The sequence below is a fragment of the Pyxicephalus adspersus genome, chromosome 7 (genome assembly GCF_032062135.1).
Source record: "Pyxicephalus adspersus chromosome 7, UCB_Pads_2.0, whole genome shotgun sequence".
NCBI lineage: Eukaryota > Metazoa > Chordata > Amphibia > Anura > Pyxicephalidae > Pyxicephalus > Pyxicephalus adspersus.
In genome coordinates, this window is record NC_092864.1 from 63,330,477 (window position 1) to 63,347,616 (window position 17,140).

The 17,140-nt window shown below is 36.8% G+C and overlaps 1 protein-coding gene and 1 long non-coding RNA gene across 2 annotated transcripts in view; both read left to right on the forward strand.

Moving 5' to 3' along the window:
- Nucleotides 1–17,140, forward strand: part of LOC140336080 (uncharacterized) — a 45,267-nt gene that overhangs the window by 17,402 nt on the left and 10,725 nt on the right. Inside the window, exons 9-11 of the mRNA XM_072419132.1 lie at nucleotides 1,908–2,058; nucleotides 15,330–15,643; nucleotides 16,744–16,849. Of these exons, the coding sequence (XP_072275233.1) occupies nucleotides 1,908–2,058; nucleotides 15,330–15,643; nucleotides 16,744–16,849 (571 nt within the window). The remainder of the gene's footprint in view (nucleotides 1–1,907; nucleotides 2,059–15,329; nucleotides 15,644–16,743; nucleotides 16,850–17,140) is intronic.
- Nucleotides 6,922–11,089, forward strand: LOC140335801 (uncharacterized). Its single transcript, XR_011921761.1, has 2 exons — nucleotides 6,922–7,699; nucleotides 10,850–11,089. It is a non-coding gene; the product is annotated as an uncharacterized lncRNA (long non-coding RNA).

The following is a 17,140-nucleotide window of genomic DNA, read 5'->3' on the forward strand; positions in this document are numbered from 1 at the left end:
TTTTGTTTTTTTGAGTTTTGAGTATAATTCCTCTTTAACAACAACAATAATTCCTAACGTGAATGCTAATCCTTCCCCATTTTTTTCAAAAGAAATAGTTGTGGCTGCAAGTGCCCTTTAAATCCTGAAGATATATCCACATATTCACTTTACTGCTTTTTTATTTTTTAAAAAGATTTTTTAGTAAACTAACCTTCTCTGACCATCTAGGTATTTATAATATGAAGGTATTCACTCTTACAGCTCCTCAAAGATCCAGGTCAAGTTTCAGTTGATTTTTACAGTTATAGACACACATGCTGTTTGTGCAAAAGGGGGGTTAGATGGCTAAGATTTTAGTGATGGTTAAAACAAATTTCTATATATAGCTTTGAGATAGAAAGGAGAATATTAACTTGTCCATAAAATAATCTTACTGCTGGTTTTTGTTGTTTTGTGATTAATTACTTCTGTTTTTCTACAACTGTGTCATTTGATATCCCTGGATCTTTTTCATTCATATTTTTGAAAATTTCAAACTATGATTAACAATAGATTTTTTTAGGAAAAAAATGGATGTTTTTCTAGATGCACAAAATATACATAGGTGTTACATTTTAGAAGGAATGACACCAGAGACTGTTGATCCTATCCGATTGCCTTAGGGAACCAGGAAGCATTTTTGGCCATATTGTAGTAAAATGAACCATGGTCTGTAAAGGTTTTTGTCCTTATCTAGAGTATCAGTGTGTCCATTCAGTATTTCCAGGTTTCTTTGTTTATTTATTTTCCTTGTAGTTGAACTCGATGGACTTTGGTGTCTTTTTTCAACCTGACTATGTAATAACTCCGGTTACATCAGTTATCAGGTTTTTTTTTTTTTTTATTACTGTTTGTGAAGATGTTTCCCCTGAGGCATGAAGTATGTAAAAATCCCAACAACTACAACACAGAAGACTAAAGCAGGGCTCTAAATCAATCTAAAACAAAATGGATGAGTTTCCCCTTTTAATAATATTAAATCACAGAAAGAAGAAATGTTCTTGATTTCATAGCATATAGCATTTTAGGTAGACGACCCATGGGCTTGATTTATTAAAGCTGGAGCTGGGTAATCCAGCAAACCTGGAATGGATCTGGTCCAGGATTGAAAACATTTGCTATAAAATAAGTTAATATAAAGAAATCTATTTCAGGTTTGCTAGATAACCTAGCTTTATTGATGAAAGTGTATCCTTAGGAGAGCTTTAACAAATCAGGCCCAGTAAATCTGTTCTGTACCAGGTCTTCCATTATTGCAAATATTGTTTTTTAGCTTGATAGTGTATTAAAACACAAATACATTTTTATTTTTGTTGATTTTTTTGAGGTTTGGAGTTAGGATTAGACCCTGAGTCTGGATACCAGTAATACCCTTCCTTTTTTACTGAACGTTACTGCCCATAGACAAAGTTTTACACTGAATTACTACAAACATCTAAATATATATACATATTTACACCATATTTAACATTTGTATTTATGTTTGGCATTGTATATTTCTAATGCAAAAGTACCTTTTTAAAAAACACATTAACTTCATATTCAATATAATCCAACCTATCATGGTGTAGCTGGCAAAAGCATTAAAATAATGTTACTGCAATGCAAGATGGGTGCACCTAATACATATTGTATATGTCACTATTTATTTTGCATAAATACAGTAGGTGGCATAAATATTTTTTCTTACATGTTTGCATTCATAAAATACACCAACATGCTGTATTTTTCCTGTTATTACTTATATAGTGATTCTGTAATCCACAAAACGTAATCTACAAGCAGTAATGAATCCCTCTGTTCACTGTGTTCATTTTTAATAGTTGATTGACCAAGTCAATACAGAATAAATGTCATTAACATGTAATTTTGTTTTTATTTCAAAGACAAGAAGATTTAAAAGACATCCTGACTATTTTACAAAATGACATAGCAGATGAAGTTAAAAGGATTAGAACTGTTCCTGTTCCTGTGAAACAGATGCCATCATACAAATCGGAATTACGAAAAAAACTGATTTTACCTCCTCCAGAAAATGTATAACGCCAATACAAACTCCTTTCTGTCTCTAACTTTATTTCAGAAGCATAAGATGCCAAACTGAAGAGACAATGAAAAAAATCTTTTAAGTAACATTTTCATTTGTATTGTGCTTTAATAAAAAAAAAAGGAATTACAAAAGTGTGTTTAAAATGACAGTAAATCCAAAACTAACTGCATAGCTTCCTAAAGACACTCGATGGGATGATATAGACATACAGAACCTGGCCATTAAGTAAAGGAACACATATCAGTCTAGACTCACCTTTGCACTGGACAACTTCAGAACATTAGTAAATTCAGAAAAAACATGTTCTCCACCTTCAAATATGTAAACCTCAGCTCATCTGTGTTCCTGTTCAGGACAGTTTAACTCACATCACAAAGTGATGTAAATATATATATATATTATTGTATTGTGGAGTAGGATTAGAACCTCCAACCATTGGGCTGATTTAATAAATCTCTTCAAGCCTGGAGAGGATACACTTTCATCAGTGAAGCTGGAATAGATGTGGTCCAGGATTGAGAACATTTGCTAGCATATTGCAAATGGCTCTAAGGAACTCCATTCCAGGTTTGCTGCATCACTCAGCTTCACTGATAAAAGTGTATCCTCACCAGCCTTGAGAGCCCTAATAAATGAGGCCTAATATCTTTATTGCTGAGTGTTCACCTATGCAATGGGACATTTCTGAAATGTAAGGAGATCACCACCGAACACCATTGTGTGTGAGGAGAGGGGCATTTCTTCACCAAATACCAATGTAATAATGAAATATATTCAATACACTCCAATTTTGTATATTTTGTATAATTTTGTATCTATACACCAATGTAAACAAGGCATTCCTGAAAACTGTTGTTGGGTGGCACAACACAGATGTAAGGGGAGTTGCACAGCTAAAAACCCATGTTGGTTGAATTGTCCATTGGACACTAATGCAAGGTGGTGCTCAGTGAAAATGTGTGCGCAAATGGTGTGGAGTTTGTCCATTAAACAACAATGTGGAAGGCATTTCTCTCCTAAATACCATTGTATTTGGGCATTTAGTCAATGAATGCCAATGTAAAGGGGTATTTCTGTACTAAGTGCCAATATTAGGGGGTGTTTCACCTTTGAACAGTGATGTGGGGTGGGCTTTGTCCACTGAACACCAATGGAAGGGGGACATTTTTCCACTAAACACCATTGTAAGTGGGCATTTCTTCACAGAACACAAATGTAAAGAGGCATTGCTTCACTGAATACCTATGTAACATCATGGCTGTTTCACCATTGGTCATAAAACAAAACTTTTTTTTCATGCACATGTGCTGCTGATATGATCATAACTAAATCATGAACTTCCAATCCCTATGGCTGTTTTACAACTACTTCCACAAAATTAATGACACAATCATAACATTATATAGTCATAATATTATAAGCACTTTACATATAGTGTTTTATTTTGATAAGAGAGGTAAAAATCATGAGCCATAGTGGAGATCAGTGGTGTATGATGTTTCACTAACTTCTTTTGACACTATCAACATTTTAGCAACAAGTAGCAATTGTGGCTGCAATTGAATTGATGACCTCATTCAAATGTAATCAGGTACAAAAAGAGCTACTTTCCCGTAAATATGGTAGGACAATCAACTTTTTTTTTTATTTGATTGAGTGCCAGTCAGAACAAGGACATGCATTGTGCTATTTTCTTTTTTACATCCCTTATGTGTTGTACCTACTACTATGATCTTTTTCTCTTGGAAATGCCAGGAATGCCAGCCTTCCTGTCCATGTGATAGCTGAATGTTAAAATGTTTCCATTGTCATGAGAACTAGAATTGATAAGAAAAGGTTTTAGTGAAAAAGTGTTTTTTTTTTTTTTTATTTCAATAGATTTTTATTAAACAATGTAAAAAGCATTAAAAAAACTACAATAGTAGAGCATACACTGAAAAATATCACACCAATAAGTACAATGATTAAATTATGAAGGAAAAACAACAACAAGGGCAAGGACAGGGAACAAAAACAAAGAAAAAAACCTTGGCGAGGTAGGGACTAGGTTCCAGTGCAAACTAACAAACTGTAAAAATAAGGGTCTTGGGACTGTCCCTCTGGGATCCCTCAAACAATGAAAAGAGCTGGATTAATTTTTGAGAACAATTAATGCTGAATCCGGGCTCACAAATTTTGCAGAACTTCTCCATAGAATACTTAAGAACAGCAGGCAACTTTTCATTCATTATGTGCCACATAATTTTACATCTCAGTTGGGTAACTGTGGGTATCACAGCTTTCTATGCCCATACCAAAACTTGGCTAGCTGCTGTGAAAATGAACCGAAGTAATCAGAATTGATGAGGGGTACTTGCCACCACCCAGACAATAAGAAATGTTTCTTTAGAGTCCTTGTGAATGAGTCTATCCAAGATGGTGTATACCAGCTGCGGATAAAAGCTACGAATTTTGGGACATTCCCACCAAACCTGGAAGAGAGTACCCTTAGCCTGACTGCCCCGAAAGCAAGTACCAGGAGCTGAGGTAACAAATTTAAGGAGCCTAATACAACCGCATTAGCAGCTTGTAGTTAACCTCTACGGCTTTGAAGTTAGATGATCATAAAATAAAAATACCCATACCTGTGTCCAATTATCAGAATGAGTTATCTGTAAATCTCTCTCCCAATCTGACACTTAGGTAGGGGGCTTGTGAAAAGTACCAGAGATCAGGTGGATATAGGATATAATTCAATCATAGAACCCCTCGCCATTGGATAGTGATCACAGAGATATTAAATAAAGGTGACAGACAGTAGGTTTTAGGTGCTTTTAGTCCATTGAAAGAAAATGTTTTTTTTCATAAGACAACTTTTACAGGTGTGACTTCTTCTTAGGGTAAGGTTTTCTATCTCCTGAGTAAATCTTCCTAACAAGGATACAGATATCATTAAAAGCCTTGCTGTGGCTTTAACCCCATCCGATAATAATAAAATATTAGTATTTGCCCGGAGATCTACTTTACAACTTTCAGCCTAGCCTCTACATTGTTTAAAAAGACAACAGAAGATTTTGCTGAGAAGCAAACTTAAAGTGGAACGTTAAATTAAAAACAAACAAACAAAAAAACAACAACCACTTTTACTGGTCCAAAACCCCTGATCCCTCTGAAAACTGAGTGCACTAAGTCCTTTGCCATCCCAGCCTCTCCCTTTTTTCTGGTGCAGATGGGACAGTGGGCATGGGCCCCTCCTTTCTTCTTTCAGATTTCAGAGGCTTCCCCAAAAAAACAAAACACATTTTTACATTATAAACAAAATAAACAAAACATTTTTTTTTAAACAAAACACATTTTTACATTATATAGAAGGCTTAACCACCCATTAATATTTTGTTATAAATGTGCTGATAGGTCCACTTTAGGCTTGAATTAAAATATAATATTGATAATACATGGCTGCATTATTGGTAATATTACCCAAAGGAAGACCTGGTTTGTGCTTTCCTGCATGGTCATGTACAGCTAAGCTCAAATCAATCATAACAATAAAAAAGGAACATAAAAGGAAAAAGAAAAACAGCTTGTGCTACAATATTTAATGTAATCCTAAAATTGACCCCATAGTCTTTTTTTCTACTACTAGATGTCCTCATTTTGCTGGCCAGCATCATTTAGTAAGCTTTACCTAAGCCCAGTTCATCTGGGACCTATTCCATGCAGCCTTCGGCTTGATGGTGTAAGGTATAATCATGATGAGGTCAGCGCTTTGTCAATTTGCTTTCGCTTTCTTTCAGCTAGTTTCCTGTCATTGCTTGCATTTACAAAAATACATGTAACTATGTAATAATCATTTACAGAGCTGCCTTCATTGTAGAACTTTTATATCTGCCAGGAGTTCAGCTTTAAAGTGTAGGCCAGTTTTTTGTTTTGAGTAGAGTAGGGGAATATCAAAGCTCCTATCTTCAAAAGATAAGGCCAGATGATGAAAGAAAAAAATGCTGGTGGCTTAAAATTGCTCCTTGTTTTCATTTGGGTTTATTATGGTTGATTATAATAGATTACAAGCCTTCACAGATACAAAGGAACATAGATCTTGACAGCGGTCGTCCGGACGATGGACGACACCGACTGTACACACGGAAGATTTTCGCCCGATAATTGGCCGATGCCGATTATCGGGCGATAAAAATCTGCCGTGTGTACGTAGCTTAAGACTGGTGATGATACACTTTCACTTGTGAAGCTGAGTGATCCAGGAAACCTGAAATGTATTTCTTAAAGTCATTTACTATTTGTTAGCAAATGTTTTCAGTCCTGGACCAGATCGGTTCCAGGTTTGCTGTGTCACTCAGCTTCACTAATGAAAGTGTATTCTCTCCAGTCTTGGAGAATTTTAATAAATCAGCCCCATTGCATTGTACCCTAATTACCCTGTACTACATCATTTGTTCTGCACACTGTTCTGCACCCTTTGTAGCTTGAACTGCAGCTCATGTACCTAGCCCCCAGCATTGGCTGCCCCATTTAGTACTAGAGAACCCCACCTAACAGTGCACCCCTGTTAAATTTACCCTGCCTTCACCTGCCTATCGGGAAACCCCAGGTTGTATTACCTCACACCCTTTTCATGAAATAACATGTTCTTTCCACTGACGAACAGTTCAAGAGGCTATTTTCTACTGATGACTAATATAAGTGGACCTTAATCTCACTGACACCGATGAAAAGAGCACCATACTGATCACTAAAATAGAAGACATTCTTCACAATTTAATTTTGTTCTCATTTACCAATTTGAGAAGGTTGCTTTTTTACTGTTCACCAATATCCCAATGAAAGAGAGCACTACACTGACCACCAATATAATCATTTTTCACTGACATACTTCTACAGTAAGGGACAGTTTTTTCACTAACCCCAAATACAAAGAAACACTGGAACTTTCTGACAACTATTATTGTTGATTTGATAATAATTATGATTCCAGTACAGTTTTTAATTTTGCAGAATGAAGGGGGCTGTGTTTTAATGTAGCTACTTTGGGAATCAAATATGCATCATTGTTGCTTCTATCCAGCCCATTACCATGGCTGAATGCATGTAGAATGTACAACAAAGAAGGAGAACAATAATTACAGGTAGTCCCCGGGTTACATACGAGATAGGGACTGTAGGTTTGTTCTTAAGTTGAATTTGTATGTAAATCAGAACAGGTAGATTATTTAATAAATACAAATAGGACAGATGTTTGTCTCAACATATTATTAGGCAGTGTGGTGTCAGTTACTGTATAAAATCCTCACTGTGAGTTAATCACAAACAAAGCAAAAAAAATCTTTATGGGACCTAGACATTCATTTACTTCTGGCCCAAGCTGTGCTTTGATATGCAAAAAGAAACAACTGCAGAGTTTGTCTTGGTCATTTAATAGCTGTGTTTAGCAAAAGATTTCTTCTGCAAGTCATGCAATACCGCTTTTGGAACTGAAAGTGTGTGCTTGCTGAACTGTTTTTCTTTACACCTGAACATGACTCATCTAACGCTGCTGTTATATGACCATTTCTCTGCAGCTCTCTATGTTAGCTTACACGGAAGTGGGTGCTGGATATTTCCTATGTGTTACACGGCAGAATGATCCCGTTGATGGTATGTTTGTTGTTTGTAAAAATGACCTTGCTGTGCTAAATGTTTAAAAAAATATATTTTAGCATTATACTTAGTAAAGGAATGCTTGTATAGAAATGCAGGAATTGTTGCACATGCAACATGCGAGAAGGTCCATCCTTGTACATGCTCTCTGATCAACGAATAAATAAGTAATAGTCAATAAATAATCTAAAATTAGGATAATTGGAAATGGTAAGTAGGATCAGTAGTCGTGTTAAGTGCTTCCACTTCCACTTTTGTGTTTCCACAAATTAATTCTTAAATATTGCAATTGTTGACTTCTAGTGTTCTCAGTTTTTGCCTCCCTGATCTCCCTATACAATAATTAGATGTAAGATGTGGATGCATCTCCTTTAAAAAATTATAACATTTTGGAAAAAAAAACGATAGTGTGCACTAGTGGAAAAGAGAATGGTATTACGCGCTGTAGATTTGCGGTATAATGTTGATGCTAATGAATTGTCAGCTTGTTTCATGATATTAATATCCAAAACGGAATTTGATGAGAATCATACTGCATTCCTCTTATTAAAAGTATACCGTATTCGCAATATCAATGAATTCGCAGTAACTGTTTCACCAATATAGAATTTACTGTTCAAGCCAAGGTTTATAGCAAGAAAATTTAAAGAAAACCTTATCAAAAGGCAAGTGCAAAAAATAGGCAAGAGTTACTTTTTCCGCAATCTCAATTAGAACAAAAACAAAATACAAAGAGATTCATTACAGAATTTAATGCTAATCATATTGATATTCGCAGAATTTGTTATTAATAAACTCACGTTTTCAATTTTGGATTTGTACATTCCAAAAGACCAACTGTAATTTTGTTGGAATCATATATATGGCTATTTGCCAATCCGGAAGCTTTTAAATTGGAAAAACAATGTCAATTTAAAAATAGAATTTTTGAACACACTTAATACAAAATTGAAAGATTACAACTCCCTTAAGTAGACATGTAGGCGTACAACATAATTTTAACACTGATATGATTCCGTTTGTAGCATTGGAACAGGTACTCCCAGATACCCAGGGAGGTGATTGGAGCAAAATCATAATACAAAAGGAATCCAAATGGATCTATATATTAAATGTGACTAGTCTCCTGGACTGAATAATGTACTGTTTCCAACCCATTTTGTAATTTAAGGTCAATATGATTATTGGGAAATATTAAAATTGTTTTAATAGGTCCCAAAATAAAATATGATCGTTTACCTAAATAGGTTCTGAAAAAATAACAAATAAATATAATAAAAAAATATATATATTTTTATTATATTTATATTTATTATATTTATTTGTTATTATATATATATATATAAAATAATAGTAAACAATGAAATAGTAAATATTTTTCTTGAAGTCAGTAATGTCAGTAAATTTATATGTCACTGCACAATGAGTAATCACTGCTGGAGTTGTGCAGCTGTGTCAGCTGATCCACAGCCATAAAGTGCATTTGCATTCCAGGACTGTGCATGTTTTTTTCCGCCCAATTCGGTGTTCACCAGGAGAGTAGCATTAAACTGACAGACAGGTCCCCCCAGGTGATCGTGGGATGATTATAAGCAAATTTAAGGTAGATGAGTACTAGTTTAGACTGCTAGCTTTGACTGCTTTGTAAGGAAGCAGTACTTTATATCCATGGAAATCTTTTTTAATCTACTTTCTTGGAAGTTGCTTGGTTGAACTTGGGCATATCAAAGGACAGGTATGTGTACTTTATAATGGTGTTTTTTTACATATTAGGTTAAATATTTGGAATTTAAATGTTTAACATTGTTTATTTACCCCCCTGAGCAGTAATCCCGAGTGTGACTCCGAGTAGAAAAAAAATGCTGAAAGCAGTAACCCAGAGTCACACTTGGGGTGGGTAAACCTATGGGAAGTAATAGTAAATCGAGTCTTACCTGACCTGCCAGTGTCCTGCTTCGTCCTTCTCCGCAATGTCCCTCTTCCTTCTGGCCGCAGTTTCCGGAGACATCGGTGTGTGAAGACGTTGCCAGCAGGGCGGGAAATTCAAATCCATTTGTATTGCATTCAATACAAGATAACTGTATTGAATGCAATACATTGGAGTTATATGTGTAAAAGCAGTGCATTGTTTTTCATGAACATTTATTTTACAGTATATATATTAGTATGAGTATATTATCTATTTTTTTTAATTCATTTAATTTATTATTTTGACATGATTTTGTGTTTCAAACTTTTTTATACTCATACCAATATATTATACTATAAAATACATTTTCGTGAAATATAATGTACTGTAAATCCAGACAGAAATAAACCGCCCAGGAGGTTAATTATATTCAGGACCATTTGACCTAGCTACCTGGAACTTTGCCCCAAATACTTTAAACAACCATATATATCCTCTACACTTTGGAACCTTTATGATGATTTATATCAACCAGCAAAACTGTAAAGCTGCGTACACACTTCCAATTTTTGTCGTTGGAAAGGATCTTTCACGATCCTTTCCAACGACAAGGGAGTGCACGATGCATGAACGGTGCTGTACATACAGCACCATTCATGCTCTATGGAGAGGGGAGGGGGAGAGCGACGGAGCGGCACGCTGCTGCCCGCTCTCCCCTTCCCTTTCATTAGGATCGGCTGTCGTCCATCGTCCGTGGATCCGGCAGGTCGGTCGTCCGGACGATGGACGACACCGACTGTACACACGGCAGATTTTCGCCCGATAATTGGCCGATGCCGATTATCGGGCGATAAAAATCTGACGTGTGTACGTAGCTTAAGTTTCTTTTTAAACTAATTTAATAATATGCAGAATAACCATTTTGAAAAAGTATTTAGCAATTCCATAATAATTTATCTGTATTATCTTTGTAGTGGGTATATTCATATCAAAGCCCTGCTTTGGATCGTTTGTCTACCACCCCAGGGTCAATGTGAGCTGCCTTTTATTAATTATATTTCATTTTATCAGGCCATTTACTTTGGTGGGAAATTTACTATTGCACATCCATTAGGTAATTTTGATATTCACAGTAAATATAACTTCTGGTTTCAAAAATATATATTTATGTCTAAAAAGGACTTTCTGCAGTGCTTGTTTGTTTCAGTGGGAATTCTTATATATTTTTCTTTTTACAGATTTGTATTGCTATCCTGATTTTTGTCAGCAATGTTATTGTACTTTTGAAAAGTGGTAGCTATCTAACTCCCGATGTAGCAGACAAGACCTGCGAAACGTGTGGAGTTTATTTAAAGTAACAATTCCTGTCCTTTCAGTGACTGGAAGAACCATATTCATTATGAACTCCTTTTGATGACTCATCTTTGATAAAAACATCAGTTTGAATAACATTGTTTGAATAAAGCTATTTATCTATATGACTGATTTTATGATATCATGGTCTATGTTCAAATGTATATGTTCAACAAGATGGTTAATGTTTTGTAAAATAAAACTTTGCTTTTTTTACGTTTGTTACCCTGTAAATCCCTTTTTACAATATAGGTAGTCCTGCTTCACTTGTCTTCTAAACAGGACTAACAAATATTTACCCTTTACATACATACGCCAAACATAAAACTACCTGCCTAACTGTACTAACAAAAAGTTCTGACCCATGGAAACATGGATTCCACAAAATTGTGGTTTCGGGCACCAGGACTATAGCTGCAGATCCTGATCTTGTAACTCATACTGCATGCTCTGGGCTCCTTTCATCCCATAGTGCATTATGCTACAATTTCCTCCTTAGTAAATGACGCACTACCTATGCAGGTGATCTAAAAAATGTGATTTTTTTTGGACCAGGTGACTTTCTTACATTGCTCCATAGTCACATTTTAAGGCTCAAATGCCCATTGTAGTACCTTTGGTGGTGAATAGGGGTCAGTTAGGCCATCCTGGCTGGTCTACAGGTATGCAGCCTGTACTGCAATATGTGATGTGTCCTCAAACCTTTTTCTTACCAAGTTCTTTTAGACAATTTAGCTTATTTTAGGTAACAAGCTAGCTCTACACTTCATTTTAGTTGTATGTATCAGGAAACCTTGGAACACCTAGACGCTTTCGCCAGGGCACCAGTTATTTATGTTTTACTTGTGGTAGACACTAACCAATAAGTGTGAACATCTCACATCCCTACATAGCTGAAAATCTCCTTCACTGTTGTTGACTTTCTGGTTTGTGGGTGAACTTATGTACAACCTGCCTTTTTTCAGTTGACTGTTCCGGCTTGTTAAGGCTTGTATAAGGCTTGTTATGATTTAATGCCCTGTAAATGCTATGTGTACTTGGACATTGGTATTATTGATATTACTCTTCTGGGGGGGGTGAAGGAGAGTGTGGAATCCCATTTGGGTAGGGCCGAATACCCATATTGTAGTTGGAGTGGTATGTAAACTGAGATGTTACTTCCTATTTTAATGATTTTATCTTTAAAGTTGGTGGTTTTGTTTTGGATGGAGAAGTTGTTGGGTTTAGTAGGGAGTCAGTTGTGGCAGAAATACAAAGTGGGCTGGACTTTGTGTGGATATTACAGCTGAGAAGCATTTTGCTTGGTAACAGTAAGTACTGGTAAAGTATTGTAGTTTGGTTTCGCAAATCAAGGAAGTTACTATTGAGGCCAGATTTCTTGCCTCCATTATAAAGTAGATGTTAAGTGTGATTGTTGTGCCATAAACTAGAGTTAGCAGGACAGGGGGAGTGGAAGGTGGCAGGGACCACTTTATTAAGAACCAAGGACAGAATGCAGTTATATAGAATGGTAGCTTGGTCTGGAGATGTGAGTTTAGAAAGAGTTGGGTGACTGGGAGTGAAATGAGGGAGTTAGAAAATAGTGTTTGTTTGAGGTTATGAGATCTCTCGGACATTGACCTGTGCTGAGAGCAGAGGAGGGAAAGATATAGAGAGGTTAAAGGTAGAAAGGTTGTTGTCAACATCCTTTGCAAAATCATTGCAATGGTAAAATCACCGAGAAGGAGAGTGGACAAGTCATGGGAAAAATTATAGCCAAGAGGCAAAGTTGTTCTAAAATTGGGGGATTGGTCAAACGGGACAACAGCATTAATGAGAACAAAAAGACAGCATGTACTTCAAATGAGATGAAGATGAAGGAGGGCGGCATAGAAAGGACTTGGTAGGTACAACTGGGGAGGGGACCCTCACTACAACTTTTCCTGTCTGGGAATGTTTGGAAAGTGCAAACCCTCGTGTGTGAGTGCAGAGGTGGGTCCGGAGGGTGAAAAACAAGTTTTTTTGGGAGAATGAAAGAGGTAACCTGTGGAAGGGAGGAGGATGGTTTGGGTGAGATTACACAAGAGAAAAGCAGTGGAGAAAGAAGATGCAGACAATACAAGCAGGTCAGATCAGGAGCAGGCAGATAAGGAATTAACAGACTGGGCAAAAAGAGAAGGATTAGGACCAGGAATATTACAGGAGATATCGTACATGGTAACTAACACTTTTGGAGAATCACATGAACACAGCAGGCAATTATTTGACATGGAATTGAAGAAATAGCTGAGAAAACCAAAGTCTATGTGAACCAAAGATGTTGAAGTTTGCAGTGTGTGACGGGGCTACAACTGTGGAAGAAGTTAAAGGAACAAGAGGTCACAGTGGAAACAGAGGAGCAAGGGGAAAGAAAGGGATTTGACATTTCTTTAGCAGCTTAATAAAATCTCTGATTTGTTTTCATGGCACTTAGAAGCTGTTTGCTACAGACAATGTTAGATTGATGACACCATACAGGTGTGAGGGTAAAAAAATCCCAATCCTTCATGCAGTGTACGTTGTCAAAGATTGCCTGCAGACTTCAATTTAAAACTTTATAATGAATACATGCAGTTAGATGCAGTTCTGTGGTTTTTTTGTGCTAAGTTTACAGTTCTTTGTAGGGACATACAGTTGTGCACATAAATATATTCTACATGTGCTGATTTGATGATTTCCTACATAAGAAAAACAAAGATGTGAAATGATAATGAGAAAACAAATACTATTCTTCCCTAAGGTATGGTCTATATTACATTTTTCTCAGACTTAGTTAGGATTGTTATGACTTTTTCAGAAAAATAGTGTTTATTGGGGTGCTTCAAATGTGTCAGATTTGTATAGCCTAAACTATCATTTTGTATTTTGCAGGTCTAAGGCTTAAGGAAGTAAAACCATTCAGTAAAATTCTTTTAGAATGAGTTGCATGGTATGCAGAAAGTAGAAAGTCCTGTTTTTCTTTTTACTGAAAGTAACACAGTGCAGAAACCAATCATGTTGTTTATCTAAGTTGACTTAACTATTTCCTAGAACAGCAGAGCAAAGTCCTCCTGAACAAGATGCCAGGTAAGGTATACAATTAAATAAATATCTGTCTTTTGTACATGTTAATACCGGACATGTCCTCTCTTATGAGTACTCAAAAATTATTTAAAGCAGGGGTGTCAAACACAAATCACATAGGGGGCTAAAATCTAAAACACAGGCTATGTCGTGGGCAGAACTTTTATTAAGATACAGGGTCTTAGTAGAATTATAGATCCTACCCGGAGACACATTATCAGACGCTATCCTTGTGCATTATTCATGTTCTGAAATTAACATCAAGCCCACCAATAACTTACCTGAATTAACTTAGCCTGAATTAACTTACCATTTAATTAGCTAAATACATTACCAGTGTTAGGAAGCACTTATCAGGCTTGCAAGTCCGTGTTGTGTGCCACCACAGTATCATGCCCAGGGTAGCTCGGACCTTCTAGCCCATCCTTTACTATCACCATCAGAACCTCCGCCAACCCCCACCTGCTTACCAACCACTCCCTTAACCAATAAATACCCAAACACCAAATAACCATACCAACAATATCCATAATGTTAGCAAGCTCCAAACTCCCAGTTATATACCCAAACAACCAGGCTACAGGTCTAAGAAGGCAAAACTTGCACTCAACAGGAATTTATTTCTTCCAACATCTCCACCTTGGCCCCCTAGCTGCCCAGCACTGCCTCATGAACCAAAATCATCCGTTCACCATAAAGGGGGAGACTCCACCAATCCACCACTTTTCCAATGTATTGGATAACCATAACAGAAGGAACTTTTCCTTCCAAAAGAGGGCCTCCCACTTCCATCTAGCCCCTTTTAACTCATCCTATTCCTAATCCTCTCTTACCCCACCCTCCACACTAGCACAGCCCCCTCTAGCATTACTACATTTATTACCCTTAAGGTTATTTATTTTTACCTTTCGTGCACGTCTGGTGTACTGTACTGATGTGAGACAACTTCCTGCTTTGTTACCTTACCATGAAAAAGGCAGCCCAAAAATGCCAGCACAAGCCCCAAAACAACGATGGCAGATGCTGATGTCATGTTACTGGAGGAGGTTGTTCTGGATGGCAGGGCAAGATCCAGACCACCATAATAGCAGTTCCCTCCAAGACACAAGTCTTTACCATGGCATATGTTGCATCACAAGTCCATTATCCTTTTGTGGTTTGCCAGTCTGACAATGCTTACCAATTTGTTTCTAATTTCTATAGTATTTGTATTTTTTGTGTTTTCTCACTTGCTAACTCTAACCTATCCTTTTTTTAGACAAACAAAATATTGAATGATGAAACTTTGAAAATAATCTTACCACCATGGCTGATTTATTTTCCTGGTTACACAAAATTATTAATGAGTTGGGCTCTGCTGAATGTAGTGATACGATCTTCCTGTGCAAAGACCTTGTTCCAAAAGTTTCAGAACTGGCAGACCTTCTAGATAAACTGAAGAATCAGAGTTACATAAGTCAAGGAAATGTTGATCTTGTTGCAGAACTGCTATATTATTTAAGCCGATATGATCTTCTTGAAAAATATTTTAATATTGATAAGGAAGAAATGAAGAAAAAACTAAGAATTTCAAAAACAGCAATAATTAGTCCATTCAGGTAAGAAGTAATAAAAAAAATATTTCATAACTGCCACTTTTTATTGTTATTGGTACTGATAATTTTGGCAGCAGTGGGATGCTTTAAAATGGCCACTGTTCCCCAATCACATTACCACAGCAAACACAAGAGCAGAATGTATGCAATGTACACAAAAAGAATTGATGAGTAAAGCTGCATACACACGTGCAATTATAGTCGTTGGAAAGGATCTTTCACGATCCTTTCCAACGACTAAGCACTCCACGATGCATGAACGAGTGTTGTATATATAGAACCGTTCTGCTCTATGCAGAGGAAAGGGGGAGAGCGATGGAGCGGCACCCCGCTGCGCGCTCTCCCCTTCACTTGCATCACGATCCTTCATCAGTCATTGTCTGTGGATCCTCCAGGATGGTCGTTCAGATGATGGACGACTGTACACACTTTAGATTTTGGCCCTGAGCTGATTATCTGGAGAGAACCATTGGAAGTGTGTACGTAGCTTCACACAGTGATGATTAAGGCCGGACAACCCACAATACCTACAGAATGGCTTTACACATTACAACAGTGTTTCTTGACCTTTTTGCCATGGGCAGAACCCTTGAAATATTGTTCAGGTCTTCAGGGAAGCCCAGCTATAATTTACTATAGCCACATCTCACAGTATCGTAGAGTGATGGTCAGTTGGAAGAATGCCTCTTACAATTCTGGCCATTAGATTTGCTTCTATTCAGGCTTGTACGTTATAGTTGTAGATGTAAAAGGTTTTGTAAAATCAAATTGTAATGTGTGCGTGATAACATACAGAAAGCAGGGATTGTACGCTCTGAAATAAGTTTAGCTGAATCAGTACTCACTTACATATGAATGTTACAGTTATGTATGTAATATCATACATACCATCAACATCACACTGCAGTGTAAGCGCAACTCGTGTTCCTTGCTATTGTGCAGAATAGCACCGAAGCTGGACTGCAGCAAAGCAATAGGCAGCCCACTAAAATGAATGGGCTGCTCAAGGGTATGCATGAGTACAACGCATTCCAATAGAGGTTTATTTGGGTTTTACAGTGCACTATTCACCAGTGATAGAAAATATTTTTGTTTTTTTATAGGTTGCTTCTCTACGAGCTCGGTAACCTTGTACCAGACTCAAAATTTAAGGAAATCAAGAATATATTCATTGATGAACTTACTAATGCCAAACTGGACAAAGCAAATGTAGGTGACATTTTTATTTTGAACAAATATAATATATGAAGTTGGTAAACCTCTACCTTGTTTGAGAGGAACCCTCCACTTCCGTCTTTACTTCCACAGAGGTAAAGACTGAAGGGGAAATCCGTAGCCTTATACTTGTGTCACATACATATCCCAGGAGGTTGTGGGCTGATCCTGCATGCATCATTAGGGGCTTTCATATAATGCAAAAAAACATGCTCAGTGTCACCCATGTGCAGTTTGAGTTCGGGCAGCATGAGAAGAAAAAAGATGGACGTGTTGGACTCAATG